We start from the raw sequence: 21674 nt of genomic DNA, 5'->3' as shown, positions 1-21674 counted from the left end.
GAAAGGTTTCACTAAATCTACTACACTAACCAAAGTCCTCAAATTCAAGGACACAAATTTCAAAGAAATGGGAGACTTCGTTCACCAGGCGCTACAAAGCCAAGAAGAAACCGATAACGTGGAAGACATGTGGTCGACTTTGAAAGCAACCATACAAGAAGCAACAAACCGCTATGTAAAATCAGTAAGTAAACGGCGAAGGAACAATAAGCCACAGTGGTTTACTGTGGAGATCTCAGACCTGATCAAGGAGAAGAAAAAAGCATTCATCTCTTTCAAACAATCAGGGAAGCAGGACTCTAGAGCAGACTACCTGGCCAAATCAAAAGCCGTCAAAACAGCAGTCAGGGAGGCTAAATTCCTCATGGAGGAGTCTCTAGCAAAGAACATCCAGAAGGGAGATAAATCCTTCTTCAGGTATATCAGTGATAGAAGAAAAAACTCAGGCGGAATTTTACGTCTTAGGAAACCAGACGGAGACTATGTGGAAAAGGATTCGGAAAAAGCCCAACTATTAAATGAATACTTCTGCTCAGTCTTCACCCGAGAAGCGCCAGGGCTCGGCCCTCAGCTACAGACAAGGGTTGGCTCAGTTGACCCTTTTAGTAACTTTGAGTTTACGCCCAGCAGTGTCTACGGTGAGCTGTCAAAGCTCAAGGTTAACAAAGCAATGGGGCCGGACAACCTGCACCCCAGGGTGCTTAGGGAGCTGAGTGATGTCTTGGCGGAGCCACTGTCCGCGCTCTTCAACCTCTCCCTTAGTACAGGCAGCGTCCCGTTGGACTGGAGGACGGCTAACGTCATTCCACTCCACAAGAAAGGCTCAAAGATGGAGACAGCAAACTACAGACCAGTGAGTCTAACATCGATAGTGAGCAAACTAATGGAAACTCTAATCAAACACCAATTAGATAAGATCCTGGATGAGGAGAATCTACGGGATCCCCGACAACATGGATTTACTAAGGGGAGATCCTGCCAATCCAACCTGATCAGCTTCTTTGACTGGGTAACGGGGAAGCTGGATATAGGGGAGTCCCTGGACATCGTGTACCTGGACTTTAGCAAAGCATTCGATAGCGTACCACACCGCAGGTTACTGAGCAAGATGAGTTCTATAGGATTAGGTAACACATTGACGAAATGGGTTGGGAGCTGGCTTGGAGGTAGGCTCCAAAGGGTGGTGGTGAACGGCACCCCCTCCGAAATGACGGAGGTGATTAGTGGAGTACCACAGGGCTCAGTCTTGGGCCCAATCCTATTCAACATCTTTATAAGAGACTTGGCAGAAGGGCTTCGAGGTAAAATAACATTATTCGCCGATGACGCCAAACTGAGTAATGTAGTGGGCAAATGCACAACAGACGAAGATTCAGTGCCAGACAACATGATGCACGACCTACTCCTACTGGAGCGATGGTCTAGGACATGGCAACTCAACTTCAATGCCAAAAAATGCAAAGTTATGCACCTGGGCAGCCAGAATCCATGCAAGTCTTATACCCTTAATGGCGAGATCCTAGCAAAAACGGTAGCAGAACGAGACTTGGGGGTAATCGTCAGTGAGGACATGAAGTCTGCCAATCAAGTGGAGCAGGCTTCGTCCAAGGCAAGACAAATCATGGGCTGCATACGAAGGGGTTTCGTCAGTCGTAAGGCGGAAGTCATTATGCCATTGTATAGATCCATGGTGAGGCCCCACCTGGAATACTGTGTGCAATTCTGGAGGCCGCATTATCGCAAGGATGTGTTGAGACTGGAGTCGGTGCAAAGAATGGCCACCCGGATGGTCTCGGGACTCAAGGATCTACCATACGAAAAACGGCTTGACAAATTACAGCTATACTCGCTCGAGGAGCGCAGAGAGAGGGGGGACATGATCGAGACGTTCAAGTATCTTACGGGCCGCATCGAGGCGGAGGAAGATATCTTCTTTTTCAAGGGTCCCACGACAACAAGAGGTCATCCGTTGAAAATCAGGGGCGGGAAACTACGAGGTGACACCAGGAAATTCTTTTTCACTGAAAGAATGGTTGATCGCTGGAATAGTCTTCCACTACAGGTGATTGAGGCCAGCAGCGTGCCTGATTTTAAGGCCAAATGGGATCGGCACATGGGATCTATTCACAGGGCAAAGGTAGGAGAGGGATATTAAGGTGGGCAGACTAGATGGGCCGTGGGCCCTTATCTGCCGTCTATTTCTATGTTTCTATGTTTCTATATGAGTTTGTCTGCCACACCCCTTCCTTCACCTTGTTTAAAAGTAGACTGAAAACCCACCTATTTGATGTAGCCTTCAATCCATAAACCCCACTGCCCTAGCCAGCTGATTAACCATTCCCCCTAACTATATCCATGGCATCCTGTTTGTCTTGTGTGTTTGTCTTGTATGTTGTGTGTCTTTGTGTGCCCTAGCCAGCTGATTAACTGTATCCATGGCATCCTGTTTGTCTTGTGTGTTTAGATTGTAAGCTCTTTCAAGCAGGGACTATTTTCTTCTTTGTGACTCTGTACAGCGCTGCGTACATCTGGTAGCGCTACAGAAATAATTAATATTAGTAGTAGTGTGAATAGTTTCAGTCTTTGGGAAGCAGAGCTGAGATTGTGATGTCATAATGCCTCATTCCACCAATGCCTAAGAGCCAACCTCATCAGTGATGTCACAATGGCTTCATTGTCCTGTACTCCCTTCTGCCCACCACCCTTGCCAGCAAATTAACTGTTCCCCTTAACTGTATCCATGACATCCTGTTTGTCTGTCTTGTCTGTTTAGATTATAAGCTCCTTCAAGCAGGGACTGTCTCCTTTGTGACTCTGTATAGCGCTGTGTACATCTGGTAGTGCTATAGAAATAATTAATAGTAGCAGTAGTAGAATTGAGCAACTTGAAAGTTTTGCAATTAGGAGTTATTATTATTTTCACTTCTAAAACAATTCTGAGTTTATATTCCTAGATTTTTTGAACTTCTAAACTGCATCTGAGCCCGACTGCCTAAATTAGGCTTGTCCAAGTTCAGTCCTTGAGGGCATATCTCTCTTATGCATATTCTTTAGGGAAATCCTAAAAATCTGACTGGTTTGCAACCTTTGAGGACTGAACTTGAATAATCCTTGTCTGAATATTAAGGGTTTCTTTTACAAAGCCGAGCTAGCGAGTCTGTTACGGCAAATGTGACAAAGCCAATTTAATTCCTGTGGACTTCATCGCGTTTGCCATGCAGGAATCGCTAGTGCAGCCTTGTAAAATAAACCCTAAGAAAAATAACTTCTAATTTATGAACACGTTACAGCTTACCAGCGGTGTAGCGAAGGAGGTTAGCATCCGGGGCAGTGGTGCCTGGCATCACTGTGTCTTGTGCCATGCGCCCCCTGCCCCTCACCATGTGAGCGCCTCCCCCCTGCGTACCTCTTGAGATGTTTGCCAGCACGAACAGCATCTTCCACCTGCTGCTCACGCCAGCCTCGGCTCCCTTCTGAGATCACATCTAGTTCCATGACTAGGAATGATGTTAGTAGAGAACCGAGGCCGGCATAAGAATTACATTACATTAGTGATTTTTATTCCGCCATTACCTTGCGGTTCAAGGCGGATTACAGAAGAGGATTTCTGGACATGTCCAGAGGTGTTACAGAGTACAGCGGGTTGCTTCAGAGGACTGAAATGTTTCATACGGTGTTAGTTAATCTTCATGGATTTCTTGAATAGCAGGCAGAAAATGCTGCTCACGCCAGCGAACATGTCAAGAGGTACGCAGGAGGGGCAGAGAGGAGGAGAGGCGCCAGTACAGGCGGCTCTGTGAAGATAGTGCCCAGGGCGGTCCACTCCTCCTTATTACACCACTACAGCCTATCTAAGATAATAAAATCCTAAGCGCGCATGCGCACTCCCACCTGCGTGTTCCGTTTTCCGTGAGCTGTAGGGCCCCGTGGGCAAGAGTGCGCATGCGCGCTTCTACTCCCTCACTTTAACTTCGCCGCTGTCGTTTGCCACTGTCGTGGCCCCCTCCCACCTCGTGCACCCTTTCCCGGTGCACACGAGAATCTCTCTCTCTCTCTCTCTCGGCAGATGTCAGCCGTGATGACTGTCGGTGGCTGCAGGCCACGGCGGCCGAGCCCAAAGCCAGTGTAGATGGCTGAAGCCTGGCTGAAGGAGGACGAGGAGGAGCTGAGAGAGCTCCGCAGAGGCAGGAGGTGATGGATTCGGGGGAGGGAGTGGGAGAAGGGAGAGATGTTGGACTCAAGTGAGGAAAGGAGAGAGAGACAGAGAAAGATGGATGAGAAGGACAGAGGGGCTACTAGGGGGACCAGGAGAGATGGTAGGGGATAGGGAGAGATAGACTTCAGGGAGTGTGGAGGGGGCAGGAGAGAGAGATGGTCTTGGGAAAGGACAGAAGGGGATAGGAAAGATGGCAAAAGGGATGAAACAGGGTCAGAGAGAGATGGTAGAGGGTGTGAAAGGGGGAAAGGGAGAGATGGAAATGGTAGGACCACTGCTGCTTTGGGGCACTGAGGGAGGAAAGGTTGGTACATCAGGACTGCTGCTGCCGTCTCGGGTAAGTAAAGACTCTGTCAGGTGATAAATGCAATGGAGAATCTATGAGGGCCAAAAGGGTACATAGGAAATGGTGAAAGGTGAGGTGGTGAGACTGAGATCAGTGGGAAGCAGGATCCGGGCATGATAGAGGCGGGGCATGGGTGGGGTCAGAGTCAGGGTCAGGGTATAGGTGGGGCTATTCTAGCACCCGTTACTTTAACAAATGTAACGGGCTAAAACACTAGTTTATAATACTTTACTACCATGTTTCCCTGAAAATAAGATCTATCCTGAAAATAAGCCCTAGTTTGATTTTTAAAGATGCTCTAAATATAAGCCTTACCCCCAAAATAAGCCCTAGTTAAGATCGACCCCCGAAGCCCCTCCCCCCCAAATGTCCCTGACACTCCCCGACTCCATCCCTGACACTAGAGCTGCTCGATATGGCGAAAAAAATCAGACGTCTATTCAGTGAAACCTGACATCATCAGTGATGCAGCAGAGGGAAGGCCCTGGTGGGGAAGGCCATGAAGCAGCCCGTTCAGAGCGCTGCAGCCACTGCTGTTTTTGGAGGCCTCGGAGGTACGACATGTCAGTCTTACAGTGGAAGGGTTGGTGGGGTTCTGCTGCACAGGGGGATGGGAGGGAGGGATAGAAAGATGCTGCACAAGGGAATGGGTGAGAGGGGAGGAAAGATGCTGCACATGGGGGGGGAGGAGGTGAGAAAGGAAAGAGGAAGAATTGGGGTAGAGGAGAGGAAGGGAGAGATGATTGTTATACATGAAAAATATAAGATATCCCCGAAAATAAGCCTTAGTGCGTTTTTTGGAGCCAAAATTAATATAAGACCCAGTCTTATTTTCGGAGAAACATGGTAGTTACTTTATTTTAGTAAGATGACTGTAGGCACCTTATTTGGTGATAGCTGAGGTGATTGTAGGTAAAAATCAATAGTTTCTCCTGCCCATAAGAAATAGCAGCCATTTGGGTTTTCCAGATATCTACAATACATAGTCATGAGATATATTTGCATGCCCTGACGCAGCCTGTGGACAAAACGCGACCACAGGCTGGGTGCTTGTTATTAATACATCTGAATGCTTCAGTCTGGACTGATCTGCTCTTTTGTTTCGTGTGTATTCTGTGGCAGATCTTTGCCTCTATTTTATATACATTGCCAAGATATCCACAATACATATTCATGAGCTATATCTGCGGGTTGTGTTTGACAACATTTTAGAGAACTACTCCCCATTCATTTAACTACAGCTGTGCTTGTTGAAGGACGAAGGATGCACTTACGCAGCAGAAGGGGTCATGATGCAGCCACCCTTGTCAGCTGATGATTTGCAATTGCAGCCTCTCTCTGGTGTATCATGGTTCATCCCAAAATTGTGGCCTAGCTCGTGTGCCATGGTCACTGCTGCACCAAGAGGACTACCTGAATGATCCTTCAAGGAAACAAGAAAACATTTTTTTTTTAATTGGATGGCTCTACTTCAGCTGAGATGAATATTAATATTATGGTGCAAATGTGACCATAGGATTCAGCTTACTAAAGAAAGATCACTCATTTTGCTTCCACATGAGCGAATAAAAATGAAACGTGGATTTGCAATATAATTCATTGTAAGATATGTTTTTTCCTACCATCATCTACTATGTTGCTATGAGTCTCATTTTCAAAAGAGAAACACTCCCCCCCCCCCCCAAATGGCATAAAGTGGCATTTGGCCATTTTATTTGCTAAAACGTTCCAATTGCCATTTTCAAAATACATTTTTTTAGACGGTTTTCTACGCTGTTTGTATGAGGTGCATCTAAATCTCAAGGGAAGTATGTATTTAGGTGAAATTAGGATGGATTTAGGATGTGGACATTTTTCTGCAATAATAGAAGATTGCAAGAAACATCCAGGGCAAAACTTGGACGTTTGAGGCTAGACCTGTTTCAATAATGAATATGTGTCAAAAAAGGTGACCAAACTGACAGATGACCACTGGGGGCATGAAGCCATGGCCCCTTACTCTCCCAGTGGTTACTGATCCCTCCCACCCCTCAAAGATGTTAAGAAACAGTACATACCAGCCTGTATGACAGTTTCAGATGTTGAAGCCAGTCTTTTTAGAGCAGGAAAAAGGTCTCTGGAGTAGCCTGGCACAGAGGACAACAGAGAAAGGGACCCAGGCCCGTTTCCCACTCTAACTAGTACACTTGTGGTAGAGAATGTGAGCTCACTAAAACCCTACTGTGCTGACATATAGGTAACATCTACAGGCGTAAGGGCTCTTGGAGAAGTACACAATTGGGCACAGTAGGCTGTGGGTGAGTTTTGGACGACTCACCATACAATGTAAGAGGGGTTATGGTGAGATGTGTACCTGGGACCTTTTATGTGAAGTTCACTGCAGGGCTCCCCTAGGGTGCCCCACTGCTCTGTTGGGACGGCTGTATAGCCAGTCTGCTAAGTACACTGGCCCCTCCTGTGTCCCAATGACTGAATTTTGTATGCTTTTCATTTGGCCATGTTTATTTTCGAAAATGATTTAAAAAGACTACACTGAGAACAAACACATCTAGGACATGGCCATTTTTTTTTTTGTAAAGAAAAAGATAAAACTTTTTACCTGTTTTGAAAATAATCATTTTTTCTACTGGATTTTTGGATGTTCCTTCCCCCCCAAATATTGCATTACATGTATTAATTTATAATCTGCCAAAACCTTTTAGTTCTAGGCGGATCAAAAGCAAGAGAACTGGTCATTTCTTGGAACTACATTAATATAAACAGCATCACTTTATATAAAGCATGGTCTATATTATAAAAAAGTCCTTCTCATTATCTTTTTAGGGCGTCAGGCATGCCAACTACTCGCTTTCATTTTGGCGATATAAAACTCTTTTGGCTATGTCTGTGGCTGTAACTTCTTCATTCGCCCAGTTGTTAGAAAAATTTTTTGATTTTTTGTTATTATTTTTTATTTTTATAAAGTGCTCATGCTTATACTCTATATTTTCATAAATATTTTCATAAATATAAAATAAAATATTTATGAAAATATAGAGTATAAGCATGAGCACTTTATAAAAATAAAAAATAATAACAAAAAATCAAAAAATTTTTCTAACAACTGGGCGAATGAAGAAGTTACAGCCACAGACATAGCCAAAAGAGTTTTATATCGCCAAAATGAAAGCGAGTAGTTGGCATGCCTGACGCCCTAAAAAGATAATGAGAAGGACTTTTTGAGATTGAAAAAGACATTGACACAAGGATAAGTCATATAACATAAGTCAATGTAAAGAATACTGGCTGATACAGCTACTTTTTGGTCTATATTATAAGCATACACATGTTCGGAATAAATATGTTTTGATACTGCTCTGGAAATTTTTATGATCAGTTGAACTCATCAATAATTCCAAAACCTTCATATCCAATCCGGCCGCTCGATTAGCTATTAGGCCTTCTATAATTTTTGATCTCTTTTTTTCCTTTTAGCAAGGGATAAAAGGAAGGGTTCCTTTGATCCTAGTAGATCTAAAAAAAAAACAAAAAACCCTCCACATTCAATTCGAGTGGCTAGATAGGATGGGGCCAAATCGAACAAGATTTTGTACAACAGACAATAAAATTTGAATAATATCCCTGCATGAACTGGGAGCCAATGAAGTTTTGCATAAAAATTTTTGAAATTATGAGCAAATTTTTTCCAGAGAAAATTAATCTAATAGCTGTATTTTGCATAGTTTCTAATTCAGAGCTAGGGATATATAAATAGTCCAACATCCCCCAAATTAGGGACTGAACTAGTAAACGAAACTGAGTTTTCTCAAAATATTTGTGGACATACAGCAATTTTCTCATAGTTAAAAAGGATTTGAGGACCACATTGCTTATCTGGGTTTGTAAACAGTATCACTTATCCACATCCAAAACTCAAATGAGATGTCTTATTGAAAATGCCCTTCCACATAAGGTTACACATAACCTCCTGGATTCTACATTACATTACATTACACTTCTCTCTCAATATTCGCGGGGGTTGTGGCAGAGCCGGCCCGCAAATATTAAAAAAACTGTGAATAATATTCATGTCGGTTCTGACCCACCCCCCTGCCTTCCCCCAGAATCCCGGACCTTACCTTAAGCCTTCTGAGACTCCCTGGAACCATACCTGGTGGTCTAGCGGGCTTTTGGGGGCAGGAGCGATCTTGCTACGCTCCTGCCCCATGCAGATCACTCATAGGAAATGGCTGCTGTGAGCTCCTCCCGTCATAGTCTTGAAATGCATGATATCTATTTGCATGCACTGCTTTCATTGTATGCTAATAGATCTCATGCATATTCATTGGGGAAATCCTGAAAACCCGACTGGATTGCGGCCCTCGAGGAGGGACTTTGACACCCCTGACTTACATAGACGCTTATGGAACTGTGCTTAGCTTATTTGCTTCTACTTAAGTGTAGACTCATAGGCAAAAGTGGCAGTATTCTGTAGTCTTTGGTGCCCTAATAATGCATACATGTGGGTGCCCTGTTATGGATTTGGTGTAATAATGCATCTAATGAAATTACCAATACATATGCCAATTTTATTCAATTTATTCATAAGAGATTTGACCCAAGGGCTTAGAGGAAAGGTATCACTGTTTGCCAACGCCGCCAAACTATGCAACATAGTAGACAAAAGCAGTGTGCCTGACTTTATGACGCAGGACCTACGGCAGCTAGAACAGTGGTCATCAACTTGGCAGTTAGGCTTCAATGCTAAAAAATGTAAAGTAATGCACCTAGGCAAAAAAAATCCACACAGAACATACACACTAAATGGTGAAACCTTGTCCAGGACCACGGTGGAACGAGATTTAGGAGTGATCATTAGCAATGATATGAAGGCTGCCAATCATGTGGAGAAGGCTTCGTCCAAGGCAAGACAAATGATGGACTGCATCCATAGGGGTTTTGTCAGCAGAAAACCTGAAGTTATAATGCCACTGTACAGATCCATGGTGAGACCTCATCTCGAGTATTGTGTTCAATTCTGGAGACCACACTACCGGAAAGATGTGTTGAGAGTTGAGTCGGTTCAACGAATGGCTACCAGGATGGTCTTGGGGCTCAGGGATCTCACGTATGAAGAAAGGTTAAAAAAACTGCGGATGTACTCATTGGAGGAGCGAAGAGAGAGGGGGGATATGATTGAGACCTTTAAATATATCACGGGGCGTATAGAGGTGAAAGATGATATCTTCAGTCTTACAGGGCCCACGGTAACCAGAGGACACTCGCTGAAAATCAGGGGAGGGAAATTTCAAGGTGATGCTAGGAAGTACTTCTTCACCGAAAGGGTGGTTGATCATTGGAACGAGCTGCCTCAGCAGGTGATTGAGGACAACAGCGTGTCAGATTTTAAGAGAAAATGGGATATTCATGTGGGATCTATAGGAGAGTAAGAATCAGGGAGTGGGTCATTGGTATGGGCAGACTCGATGGGCTATGGCCCTTTTCTGCCGTCAATTTCTATGTTTCTATATAGATACAAGTAAAGCACACATAAAAATATACATGATGGCAAGACTGTGCATACTTCTATGTGCATTTACTCTGGGTGTGTTCTGGACTGGAGTCATGATTTGATCTGCATACTTCATAAAATACGCAGGATTGTATGTGCATGCATTTATTCTTGTTCAGAGCCATGTGCAAATGTATATGGGTTTGTTTTACCTGTGATTTCTGTAGAACAAGGTTTATGGCTTATTAAAATTTGATAGACCATTCTCAATAAACCTGTCAGAACGGTTTACAATCAATAGAAACATTTGAAAAAAGGAAAATAACTCCATTTTTTTCAGTTAAAGACCTAACCATTCAAATCAGAATGTGCTTCACAGTCAATAATTCAAAACAGATCGTAAGCACATTCTACAGTTACGCACTCAACCCAAAAACACATTGGTTATTTCCCAATGTAAATGTCATATCCACCTTACTGTATGGAAATCTTTCTCCTTTAACCTACGGTAAGTTATTGGCAAGCCAAAAGCCTGTGTGAAATAATATGCTTTTAAAAGGGTCCTAAATCTTTTATGTATGGACTTTGCTCTAAGAGGCTATGGGAGAGAATTTCAGAGAATTAGGGCCTCTTTTACAAAGCCGTTTAGCGCAGGCTGCTGCGGTAACGGCCCCGAAGCCCGTAGAGATTTAAAGGGCTTCGGGGCTGTTGCCGTGCGGCAGCCGCTAGCGTGGCTTTGTAAAAGAGGGGGTTAGTGTAATAAAAAAGAAAACGCTAGAACGTGCCATAGCATATTGATGGTGGCAGTAGTATGAGTTTATGTTCAAAACAAAGAGAGCAATAATATAACATGACATATAACGTAAATTTTTATTTATATATCACAAAAACCTTTCGGTTCTATGCGGTTTACAAAAGAGGTATAATTGACCGGTGTCAGAGATGTACCACATAACCTAGCATGAGCGGTTAACAACAAAAATTACATCTAAAAGTATCTTAGAAAGGACTGCCAAATTTACAGAAAAGGTGTGTTTTTAAGAGCTTTCTGAACATGAGTCTCTTGGCTAGAAAATGTATACTACAATATTGGACGATCCCTGATTCTCCGAGGTTTTGGCATTGGCGGAACCAATTACATCAGTTGGCCATTTGGGAAGCTTGAGATGCTGTAATTATAAGAAAGCAAAAGATGTTATTTATACAAATTTGGGATTCATATTTGCAAGATTTGCATCCTAAGGGCCGTAGTGCGATTTTAAGTTGGATCTCTTAATTGGGCTTTTATTTAGTTAAATGAAGAGAGTATCATTGGGTGGAGAGTACTATTGGGTGGGGAGGGGTGGGTATGGAGAGGGATGGTAAAGGTTCAAACACATATAGATATAGTGGGGGTTTATTGAAATTGGAATTTGTCTTTTATTATGTATATTATATTATAATAGTTGATGCATTATTGATGTGCTTTGATGTTGTATTTGTTATATTTAATGATATTTGCATCAATAAAAACTGTTTGAATCTAAGAGCTTTCTAAAGAGCATGTAAGAGGCTGATACTCTGACCATTTGATTCAATTTTGGGTCTCTGGAGGTGGCATGGAATTATAGGACTCTGAAGATGAATCTTTTCTGAGTGCAGCCTTTGACCGAGGGGAAGGTGAAGAATGAATGATGACATGTGACTTGGCCAGGTCCGGCGAATAGGTAAGGTAGTTGGGCAGTAGGCCATGTAATGCTTTGTAGAAGAGGCAACCAAATTTGAAGAGCCCTTATCCCTCTGTCTCAGTCAATGTAGTTTTTGATAGAATGAGGCTATGTGGTTGAATTTTCTTAGATTGAAGATTAGCCTGTCCGCGGTGTTTGGGATGACTCTAAGGGCCTGTTCTACAAAGCCACGCTAGCGGCTAATGCGCGGCAACAGCCCCGAAGCCCTCTAAATCTCTATGGGCTTCGGGGCGGTTACCGCTCAGCAGCCGCTAGCGCAGCTTTGTGAAACAGGCCCTAAGTCTCCGGAAGTGTTTGCTTTGTCCTGCTGAGTATACAATGTTGCAGTAGTCTACGACTATGACTAGTGCTTGGACTAGGTGTTGGAATGGTGCCAGTTCAAAGCATTTTGTTATGGATCTAAGTTATTAGTGTATGTAAAGCAATCAATGAAGATATTTAGAAAGAGGTATTGGTGTGAATTGCCTTATGAGACAGAATTATGTGGGTTTTTTTTTTTTTTACAAAATAGATGCCCTCTTAATCCAGGCAACCAGTTATAAAATTACTCACCAAGAATTCAGTGCTATTAACCTAAGAGAAATTTAAGGTTGCCAGATAATCCTATATATGAAGAAAGAGAACAATGTTTTGCAGTCTCTCAGCAAAAGGTCCTGAATTATAGGATTCTATGCATCTTGGTTTGAGAACTTAGACACAGGAGTGTGAGGAGGGGGATTCCCATGTTCATTGCATCTTTCGAAGTGCAGTGAGGATGGGGATTCCTGTGTTCCCTAAATCTGACTATTCTGAGGGGTTACTAGCTTCCTTCACTGACAGAATCTTCCAGGGTGTGGCCTCAGTGTCTGGTACAATTTCCTCTGGAAGTGTCCTAGGGTCTGTGTCATGAGGGCATACACAGAGGACTAGAAGATTTTCCAGTGTGAAGTCTCTCATTCTACCTAGGATTTTTATACCTTCTACTTTTGTGTTTCTCTCCAGTAGTCTGAATCTCCTGGGAACTAATTGACAAAGGAACCTCTTGTAACAGAAAGGTCTTTGCAGAATCAATTCCCTCTCCTGAACACCAATTTAGTAAAATTTGAATTGCAATTTTCACAGTGATATCTACACAAACCAGTTTCTATTTCATACTTTGTATTTATTTTATTTTCAAATCCCTGCCACTTTGCCACAGCAACCAATGTGACTAGAGTGGAGTGCAGCAAAATATATCAAAATTAGGGTACAATTAGAGGGTTACTATACAGTACAGAAGGCTGTAAAGTAATAGAGTAGTAGAGAAATAGATCACTACAGGTCATTGACCTGGGGGGCCACCGCGGGAGCGGACTGCTGGGCGTGATGGACCTATGGTCTGACTCAGCAGAGGCAATGCTTATGTGCTTATGTACCCTATGGCTGCTTATGTGCAGGCCAGAAGAACACTATCAGGTACAAGGAGAGTGCCATATTTTTCGCTCCATAAAACACACTCCCCCCCCCCCCCAAAGTGGGTGGAAATGTCTGTGCGTCTTATGGAGCAGATCCTGTCCCCGCATATCAAGCCGCCAATCACGAATGTTCTCAAACCCGCACTCCCACAGTTTGGGCTACATCACCGGAAGACTGCCCGGCATTCTCTGCAGGAGCCCGATTGGTTCCCTCTCTGGTCACCTGACCCGCTGTCCTCACAACCTTTCTGGAAGAGCGTGGCCGTGATTGGCTATTGGAAACAGAGACCGGATGAGCACTTGCCATGGAGCGCGTTGTATGATGAGTCAGCTGCGTGTGCGCACTCGTAGTTGCTCCACTGTGGAGGGGGTGGGCTCAGCACGAAGATGGACAGTGGGGTCACAAAAACAGGGCTAGTTCAGTAGTTTGGCATGGAGCGCACTGTGCAATGAGTCGGCTGCATGTGTGCGCTCATGGTTGCACCACTGTGCTGGAGGGGGTGCGCTCAGCACAAAGATGGAAGGTGGAGGCACAAAAACGGGGCTAGGTCAGTTCAGTGATGGGGCAAAGATGGTGTAGTAAGGAGATAGGATGCATCTGTTGTGTAGAGGATGTAGCAAGGAATAGGGCAGCACAAGGAGAGGATGTTGGCAGGAAGGCAGAGGGGTAATGGAGTTGAAAGTACAGGCTGAAGATGGGATGAAAGAGAGGATTAGTGCAACTGCAAGGAAGATAGGACAGTGCAAGGAGGAGATGGGGAGAGGGTACAGGACAGGATACAGAGCCTGGCCAGAAGGGAGAACAGGGTGCAGAGTGAGGGGGGCTGAGTGCAGAGCATGGTATATTTTATTAAATAAATTAGTACACAATTTGGTTCAGAATTTTTTTTTCTTGGTTTTCCTCCTCTAAATCTAGGTGTGTCTTATGAGCAGGTGCATCTTATAGTGCAAAAAATACGATAAATAGGACAAATCGAAATTCCCTCTTTACCAGTATATTCAGGGTTCTGAGACACTGATCCCCAGAGCTATATGCATAGAGATAGCCTGCTGCTTAGAGAAATTCTCTGCCACCTCCCACAAAACTATTAACCAGAGATAGAGAAACTTTCTCCCTAATCCCCTTCTGACTCCAACTGCCTTCTATGCTTTTCTCTACACTATTGATCAAGCTGAAAAAACTCTGACTCTTTAATAGTAGCTCTCTGCTTTTGGCAATGGGAGGAGTCCACACAGTGTGTATGATAGCTTCACTGATGCTATGACATTAGAGGCCTGCCTGCTGAATCTCTGCACTTAGATTCATTGAACACAGAGTTAGATTTAGAGAACACAGGAATTCCCCTGCTCACTGCACTTTGAAAGATGCAATGAACATGGGAATCCCCCTTCTCACACATGAAATTTCCCTATAAAACTGAAGACCTGGGTACTAATGGGACATTCTAGACAATATTCAGACCATGGTTAAGTGCCACTGGATAGCTGGTCCCGAGTGATTTAAGTGGTCAGGAGCTTCTTCTGCCCAATTTCCAAGTTTATTTAGGACTATCAAAGTGGTTTACTACATAATGAATACATGCATTCAGATAGGCGCTACAATTGTACTTTGAATCTCAACCCAAGAATCTTTTATGCTCTTAAATAGCAATTAGGCTTGGAAACCAAAATGGTAAATACATACGTTCTTTAATCACACTGATGCTACTTCAGTTTCAGATGTATTATGGCAAATGTTAAGTGTGGACTGCATGTGAAACCTCCCCTCCTTCTGGCAAAAAATATTTTTTTGTCCTAGTTCTTTATCTTTTTATCCCCTTTCACTGCTCTTTTGACCCCAGCAGAGTCCAAAGAACATCTTCTAGGTCAGGGTTTCTCAACCCAGTCCTCAGGAAACCCCAAACCAGTTTGGTTTTCAAAATATCCACCATGAATGTACACAAAATATATTTTCGTACAATGGAGCAGTGCTCCCTCTAAGGCAGGGGTCCTCAAGAGCCATATTCCAGTTGGGTTTTCAGGATTTCCCCAATGAATATGCATGAGATCTATGTGCATGCACTGCTTCAATGCATATTCATTGGGGAAATCCTGAAAACCTGACTGGAATACGGCTCTCGAGGACCGGAATTCCCTACCCCTGCTCTAAGGAGTGACCGAATACATGCAGATTTTTTTTTTCATGTGAGCAACAAGATCTAAAAATCAACAGTTTTTGATTCCAGTATTAGCAATGCATTTCTGGAAATAGCACAAAAAACCCAACACACATATAGTAATTGATTTAGTTTAATCTAATTCATTTTTTTATGGTTTAATTTTGTTTGAAGGTCGGGTCCAGGTCAGTATTTTTGTGAACGACTATGTAACAACCATTTAAAATATATGAGCGATTGCTCACTTGTTCCGCTTAGAGCAACTTGCTCACTTGTTCCGCTTATCACAAACTCTGTCCTGAGGCACACTCAGGTATGCTGCGAGACACTGGGGAGGAGGAGATATGCTGGGGCCAGGTTCCGAGAGGCCTACGCACTTTTTTTGAAGCGTGCATTATTGTTGGGAAAGAAGTCTATTTTGGTACACTGGCTTGATGCGCATCCTCCCACCTTGTTGCAATGGAGATCATTGATAATTTATCAATTGAAGATGGAACGTTTTGACATTCCTGAGATGGACTCAGTTAAGGGCCATCACTTACAACTTACTTGGGTCTTTTTGGGCCTCTTTGACCGGGTATGCTCATAGCCATGTACTGAATATTTGACTGTATAGTTGTTATTTTCTTGTACTGTCTGTGACACTTGCTCTTCTGCTGCTCCATGCCCTTTTTTTTTTTTTTGGATGAGGGGAGGGTGTGGTTTTTATGGTTCTTGAAAATTTGGTCTATGCTGTCTTGTTATTGTGGTTTTTGAACAATAAACAGTTTTGCATATAAAATATGAGCGATTGCTCACTTGTTCTGCTTAGAGCAGTGCATCACAAACTCTGTCCTGAGGCACACTCAAATGCCGCCAAGATTTTAGGTGTGCTAAGAGACGCTGGGGAGGAGGAGAGGTGCTGGGGCCAGGCTGTCTTCCTACAGGATGTGCCTCTCGCGGTGAGAGGCACATCCTGTAGGCAATCAGCTGGCGCCAGTGCCTCCCCTTCTCTCCGCGCATCTTCCCTTCCGGCACTCCCACTGGTGGCTCAGGGCCCGCGGACATCGACGTGATGACATCTGAATGCGAGCCGCGGCCACTACATTTAGTGTGCCACGGCTTGACAAAGTTTGCAAGACACTGGCTTAGAGGGGACACAGCAGTGGAAGTAATGCATGCAACTATATGTCATGCGTATTTGTTGCGGATATTTTGAAAACTAGACCTACTTGGAATTCCCCAAGTACCGGGCTGAGAAACCCAAAACCATTCTGTATGCAACACAAGCCTAAGGATCCCTTGAACTACCAGTAATTCATACACTGGCCTTTGGCACTCTTAAAATGGATGCATTCGTTATCTAATATGCTTTAATTCATGAGAATGGATATATTAAAACAGATTAATGCTTAGTACAGTCAACTGCAACATGAATCAACACAATCTGAACCAATTTATAAATTAGCATGCTGATTTATTTTTGACGGTCGCATCCAAGCATATTAATGTATAATTTTTAAGGCAAAAAGGTCAGTGTAGCAGAAAAAAAATTATGCCACACTAAATTAACTTCTACTAAGTCAAGTATAGAGCAGCACTAAAGTAGGTCCCTGTGCATTTTTTCAAGAGGACTTTTTATTTTCTTTTAAAATAAAACTGTTTATTAAAGGACTACAAATTACAGCATGAGAATAATGAATCAACAATAGTATCATACAGTGCCGTTGAACAAGACTCGATTGAGGTCTTGCTTCAAGAAGACTTTTTAACTTTCAAATTTCCAACAAAAAAAAAAAAGTGCTTCTTTTGTTCTTTCTAATTGTGCACCTGTCATAAAATATTCCATATCAACCTAGATCAGGGGTTCTCAACCCAGACTGTGGGACACACCTAGCCAGTCAGAGTTTCAGGATATGCACAGTGATTATACATGAGATACATTTGCATGCTCTGTCTCCACTGTATGCAAATCTCTCTCGTGCATTTTTATTGTGAGTTTCCTGAAAACCTGATTGGTTGGGTGTGCCCTGAGGACTGGGTTAAAAAACACTGTTTTAAAATGTAGTTGTTTATACATAGACTTGCTAAAGGATGCACAGTTTTAAAGAGTATGATTACTACTACTATTTATCAGTTATTTAGCGCTGAAAGGTGTACGCAGCGCTGTACGGTTTTGACATATAATAGATGTTCCCTGCTCAGAACAGCTTACAATCTAACTTGGACAGACAGACATGACATATAGGGTTAAGGAAGCAAAGCCCAAGGTGAGAGGAGTTAGGAGTTGAAAGCACTCTCAGAGAGATAGGCTTTTAAATTGACCTTGAACATTGCCAGAGTCAGAGCCCGCCATAGGGATTCGGGCAACTTGTTCCAAGCATACAGCGCAGCAAGGTAGACGGGACGGAGTCTGGAGTTGGTAAAGGAAGAGAAAGCCATAGATAGGAGGAACTTATCAGCTGAGCGGAGCTTGCACGGGGGGGGGGGGAAGATAGGAGGAGATAAGTGATGAGAGATAGTGAGGGGCAGCTGAGCGAGTGCATAGTCTTAAAAAAAGTGTTTTCCCACTTTCCCAATCTTTAAGATTCAGCATCAGTTTTAAATCTGCTCCAAAGCAGACATAAGTGCCTGCTATTTGTGTGTTGAACCTGGAATGTCCACCAGTAATCCTGGGGGTAATTGTACATATTTCTCTGGTGTCTGGCATTACCTCTATAAAAAAAAGTTATTTCTGTCTGTCCCTATGTGTCTTTTCTTGTATGTGCAGTTTTTGTGCAAACCAACACTTATATACATGCAAGTGGTAGTAAATACACTTGCCTGTCACAAGACCAGAGAAGCGAAAACAGTAAAGCTAGAGGACAAGAACTGAGGTTGCGGGGAAGGAAGGGTTGGGGGTAGACTGAGGAATAATGTCAGGAAATTCTTTTTTACAGAGCGGGTGGTTGATGCTTGGATTGCCCTCTCATGGGAAGTGGTGAAGACAAAACTAGTAACAGAAAAAGGTGTGGGGTGAACACAAGAGGATCTTCTAATAAGAAACTGAATGGTATAAAAAGTACCTCATAGTAGATGACGGCAGATAAAAACCCAAATGGTCCATCCAGTCTGCCCATCCTTACCCACTCTTTAAATTACTACTCGAGGACACAGTACTACTCGAAAGGGTCCAGAGAAGAGTGACTAAAATGGTTAAGGGGCTGGAGGAGTTGCCGTACATCGAGAGATTAGAGAAACTGGGTCTCTTCTCCCTTGAAAAGAGGAGACAGAGGGGACATGATCGAAACATTCAAGATAATGAAGGGAATAGACTTAGTAGATAAAGACAGGTTGTTCACCCTCTCCAAGGTAGGGAGAACGAGAGGGCACTCTCTAAAGTTAAAAGGGGATAGATTCCGTACAAATGTAAGGAAGTTCTTCTTCACCCAGAGAGTGGTAGAAAACTGGAAGGCTCTTCCGGAGGCTGTTATAGGGGGAAAATACCCTCCAGGGATTCAAGACAAAGTTAGACAAGTTCCTGCTGAATCAGAACGTATGCAGATAAGGCTAGACTCAGGGCACTGGTCTTTGCCCTAAGGGCCGCCACGTGAGTGGACTGCTGGGCACGATGGACCACTGGTCTGACCCAGCAGTGGCAATTCTTATGTTATGTTCCTTCTTCTTACCTATTTGTGGGCCAGAATCCAAAGCTCTGCCTGGTACTGTGCTTAGGTTCCATCTACTGATGTCTCCGTCAATGCTCCTCCAGCCCATCTAAACCATCCCAGCCATCAAGGTTTTATTAAAAATTTGATATGTTGTGCAGAATTGCACTTGTGAGTCCTTAGAGAAAGCAAAGGAAAAAGAAGAGGAAGATGCCATCTCTCCACATTCACCGTAAAAAGGCTACCATTTTGTATAAACGTCGATGGTCAGCCCTTCGTAGACAGGGAAATACCGAGTGTACCTGAGTGTAACTTGCCACGTGCTACTACTGATAAGTGTTTTAGATTTAGCTTACAACTTATGTGGTTTGCCCCTTTAAGTGCATGGAGCTAAAAAAACAACCTCCCCCCCCCCTTTTACAAAACCATGAAAACGGTTTTTAGCATAGGCCGGTGCACTGAATGCTCTGCGCTGTCCCGACAGCTCATAGGATCTCTACGAGTGTCGGGAGCAGCGCAGAGCATTCAGCACGCCAGCCTGCGCTAAAAATTGCTTTTGCAGTTTTGTAAAAGGGGATGGGGGTGGAGGGACTATAAGCAGTCTTAATTTTTTTTTTCTCTAAAACAAATACAAATTAAGACTGCTCATACTGTTTATTAAGCTCCGTACACTTATACACCCAATGCTAACCACATAAGTGATTTTTCTAAAACAAAGGAAAAAAAAGCGCCTAGTTTTAGCTACAAGATAACCATAGTTAGTGCCATTGAAAATGTCAATTTTGCAAGCTGAACTGATGTACTAAAAACTGACTATCCTGAGAGTGTTCCAGGATGGAGTCAACGCTTGGCTGTGATTTAGCACTTACGGCCTCTATTACAAAGCTGCGCTAACAGCCCCGAAGCCCATAGAGATTTAAAGGGCTTCAGGGCTGTAGCTGTGTAGTCAGTGGAGTAGCAAGGGAGGTTGGTGCCCGGGGCGGTGGCGCCTGGCATCGCCACGCTGTGCACCACCCACTCTCCCCCGCTGTTTGGACGACCCCGCGAACCTCTTGAAATGTTCGCCGGCTCAAGCAGCATCTTCCACCTGCTTTCACACGCCGGCCTCGGCTCCCTTTTGATGTCACATCCTGGTCCCACGACCAGGAAGTGATGTCAGAAGGGAGATGAGGCAGGCACGAGCAGCAAACGGAAGATGCTGCTTGAATCAGCAAATATTTAAAGTGGTACGCGGGGAGAGAGTGGAGAGGAGGAGATGCGCCAGCACTGGCAGTCCAGTGTTCCCGCTAAGCTGCGCTGGCGTGCGCTGGCGCACAAAATATTACGTCGCAGCGCACAAGTTTCTCTTCACAGCGCACACACGCGTCGCAAAGGTAAGGGGAGGCTGGGGGAGGAATCGGACGTTGGGGTGGGGGTGCGAGGGTTCACGGAAGTTTCGCCCCCCACATTTCGCCCCCAGCAATTCGCCCCCAGGTATGTTTCGCCCCCGGTGGTGTGGCTGCCGCCGTCTCATCTGCTCAGCGTGGCTGGAGTCCTTCCCCTCCCTGGGCGGCCCGGCTGTGTGGGAGGGGGGATTGGGGTTTGGTTTCCGACCCTGGCGGCCGCGTCGCTGTCTTCCCCTCCCTGGGCGGCCCGGCTGTGTGGGAGGGGGGATTGGGGTTTCCGACCCTGGGCGGCCCAGCTGTGTGGGAGGGGGGATTGGGGTTTCCGACCCTGGGCGGCCCGGCTGTGTGGGAGGGGGGATTGGGGTTTCCGACCCTGGCCCGGCTGTGTGGGAGGGGGGATTGGGGTTTCCGACCCTGGCCCGGCTGTGTGGGAGGGGGGATTGGGGTTTCCGACCCTGGCCCGGCTGTGTGGGAGGGGGGATTGGGGTTTCCGACCCTGGGCGGCCCGGCTGTGTGGGAGGGGGAATTGGGGGTTTCCGACCCTGGGCGGCCCGGCTGTGTGGGAGGGGGGATTGGGGTTTCCGACCCTGGCCCGGCTGTGTGGGAGGGGGGATTGGGGTTTCCGACCCTGGCCCGGCTGTGTGGGCGGGGGGATTGGGGTTTCCGACCCTGGCCCGGCTGTGTGGGAGGGGGGATTGGGGTTTCCGACCCTGGCCCGGCTGTGTGGGAGGGGGGATTGGGGTTTCCGACCCTGGGCGGCCCGGCTGTGTGGGAGGGGGGATTGGGGTTTCCGACCCTGGCGGCCGCGTCGCTGTCTTCCCCTCCCTGGGCGGCCCGGCTGTGTGGGAGGGGGGATTGGGGTTTCCGACCCTGGCGGCCGCGTCGCTGTCTTCCCCTCCCTGGGCGGCCCGGCTGTGTGGGAGGGGGGATTGGGGTTTCCGACCCTGGCGGCCGCGTCGCTGTCTCCCAGCCGCCCTGCTCCGGCCCCGGGCAGGGCGCGATGCACTGGAGAGCCGGGGAGCCAGAGAGAGAGTTGGGGGAGGCAGAGAGCAGGTTGATTTCAGGGCTGCAGGGCTCAGGGGCGAAATGTGCGGGGGCGAAATGTGCGGGGGCAAAACATCCGGGGGGCGAAATGTGTGGGGGCGAAATGTGTGGGGGCGAAACATACCTGGGGGCGAAATGTGGGGGGCGAAATGTGAGGGGCGAATTGCTGGGGGCGAAATGTGGGGGGCGAACCTTCCGGATCCCGGGTGCGAGCAGGGAGGGGGGCGATCGGAAGAGGCGTACGGCAGAT

The 21674-nt window shown here is 45.3% G+C and overlaps 1 protein-coding gene across 2 annotated transcripts in view; it reads right to left on the bottom strand.

Annotated features, from left to right (window-relative positions):
- Nucleotides 1-21674, bottom strand: part of ADAM12 (ADAM metallopeptidase domain 12) — a 711117-nt gene that overhangs the window by 178457 nt on the left and 510986 nt on the right. For both annotated transcript variants that reach the window (XM_033941188.1, XM_033941189.1), the window contains exon 11: nt 5837-5985. In XM_033941188.1, coding sequence (XP_033797079.1) covers nt 5837-5985 — 149 coding nt within the window. The remainder of the gene's footprint in view (nt 1-5836; nt 5986-21674) is intronic.

The sequence above is a fragment of the Geotrypetes seraphini genome, chromosome 4 (assembly GCF_902459505.1).
Source record: "Geotrypetes seraphini chromosome 4, aGeoSer1.1, whole genome shotgun sequence".
Lineage (NCBI taxonomy): Eukaryota > Metazoa > Chordata > Amphibia > Gymnophiona > Dermophiidae > Geotrypetes > Geotrypetes seraphini.
The sequence above is the reverse complement of the archived record's forward strand: the minus strand, read 5'-3'. Positions and strand labels throughout refer to the sequence as shown.